Raw genomic sequence first — 1,737 nt, 5'->3', positions numbered from 1 at the left:
GGCCGGGTCGAATCTCGGGTCGACCCGATCCATTTGCAGCCTTACTTTTTAATGCGTTTTCGTAGAACTAGGGGCTAGCTGATTTCTATGGGCTCCATCCATCAAATACGTATCTGGGTGTATTATTGTAGAAGCCCAGCAGCCGTGATTGGATATGCGCGTGACCAGGTCTAATGAGCTGGCGCCTTTCGGACCGTCAACGGGCAAAGCGCGGGGGCTTTAAGTCACTTGTCGTTTAACTTTAAGTAGGGACTAGGGAGCGACGGATCGTTGGGTTCATTTATTGGCTCGCGCCCGGCTACAAGAGGGCCCGAACCCTCCGGCTTGGCCAAATGCGAGTGGTTAGCACGGGAAAAAGAGGAAAAAGGAGAAGAAAACCTTAACGGTATGGGGAGAGGGAGTGGGTGGGCAGTGCTCTCGGTGCTGCTGCTCTCTTTGAATGGCTTTGTGGTGAGCGCAGTGGGGAGGCAACTGGCGAGTGGTGATGGGGAGGAGAAGTTTTTTTGGAAGAAAAAGGGTGGAGTGTTCGGCCATGGGCTAGGTGGGGGTCTTGGGTTAGGCAAGGGTGGGGGCTTTGGTGGCGGTCATGGCTTCGGTGGCGGATTCGGCAAGGGTGGTGGTCTCGGCGGTGGATTCGGCAAGGGTGGTGGTCTCGGCGGTGGATTCGGCAAGGGTGGGGGCTTTGGTGGCGGTCATGGCTTCGGTGGCGGATTCGGCAAGGGTGGTGGTCTCGGCGGTGGATTCGGCAAGGGTGGTGGCTTGGGTGGCGGTCATGGCCTCGGTGGCGGATTCGGTAAGGGTGGTGGCCTCGGCGGTGGGTTTGGTAAAGGTGGCGGTCTTGGTGGTGGCCATGGTTTCGGTGACGGATTCGGTAAGGGCGGTGGCCTCGGCGGTGGGTTTGGTAAAGGTGGCGGTGGCGGCCATGGCTTCGGTGGCGGATTCGGTAAGGGTAGTGGTGGCCTCGGCGGCGGGTTTGGTAAAGGTGGCGGTCTTGGTGGTGGCCATGGTTTCGGTAGCGGATTCGGTAAGGGTGGTGGCCTCGGCGGTGGGTTTGGTAAAGGTGGCGGTCTTGGTGGCGGCCATGGCTTCGGTGGCGGATTCGGTAAGGGTGGTGGCCTCGGCGGTGGGTTTGGAAAGGGTGGCGGTCTTGGTGGTGGTCATGGCTTCGGTGACGGATTCGGTAAGGGTGGCGGCCTCGGTGGTGGCTCTGGTGACGGTGGTGGACTCGGTGGTGGTTTCGGTAAGGGTGGGGGTCTTGGAGGTGGACTTGGTGGGGGAGGCGGCGGCGGCGGTGGTGCTGGACTTGGTGGCGGAGGAATTGGAGGGGCACATTAAAGTGGGCAGTATGTACGTTGCATGGTCATCTTAATATGTTGGTTTTACTAGTCTGAAAGCTACGCAGCTATGTTGTCGTTGACCATGTTATCCCTCCTTTTTCGTGAAAACTTTGTACGTTGAACTTACAGTACTTGTTAAGGAGTAAATGCCACATGCTGTTGTTTCGAAGCATTATATATATATATATATATATATATATATATATATATATATATATATATATATATATATATATATATTTGATATGTCTCAAAATTGACCACACCCCGATCGGCTAATCAGACCCTTCCTAAAGCTTATCCAATGAACCATAGAGGGCCATATGCCCAGCCTAAAAGCGCGTGAAGAGTTTTTGAATTTCAAAATCTCTTCTAAGTTGACAACTCGACGCTCATGATC

At 54.5% G+C, this 1,737-nt stretch overlaps 1 protein-coding gene across 1 annotated transcript; it reads left to right on the top strand.

The window, feature by feature from the left end:
• Positions 1-313: 313 nt before the first annotated feature.
• On the top strand, positions 314-1,530 carry LOC103704002 (uncharacterized). The gene has a single exon (XM_008787116.4). The coding sequence runs from the start codon at positions 388-390 to the stop codon at positions 1,333-1,335; it is 948 nt and encodes a 315-aa protein (XP_008785338.4). The 5' UTR covers positions 314-387; the 3' UTR covers positions 1,336-1,530.
• Positions 1,531-1,737: the final 207 nt, after the last annotated feature.

This window comes from Phoenix dactylifera, chromosome 6, assembly GCF_051530095.1.
Source record: "Phoenix dactylifera cultivar Ajwa chromosome 6, Ajwa_hap1_PhDact_Kaust_v1.1, whole genome shotgun sequence".
Classification (NCBI taxonomy): Eukaryota; Viridiplantae; Streptophyta; class Magnoliopsida; order Arecales; family Arecaceae; genus Phoenix; species Phoenix dactylifera.
Note: the sequence above shows the minus strand (reverse complement) of the source record. Positions and strands in the feature narration are given on the sequence as shown.

Bases quoted from the DNA above. Each gene is read 5' to 3' on its own strand.
- LOC103704002 (XM_008787116.4), top strand. From the start codon at position 388: ATGGGGAGAGGGAGTGGGTGGGCAGTGCTCTCGGTGCTGCTGCTCTCT.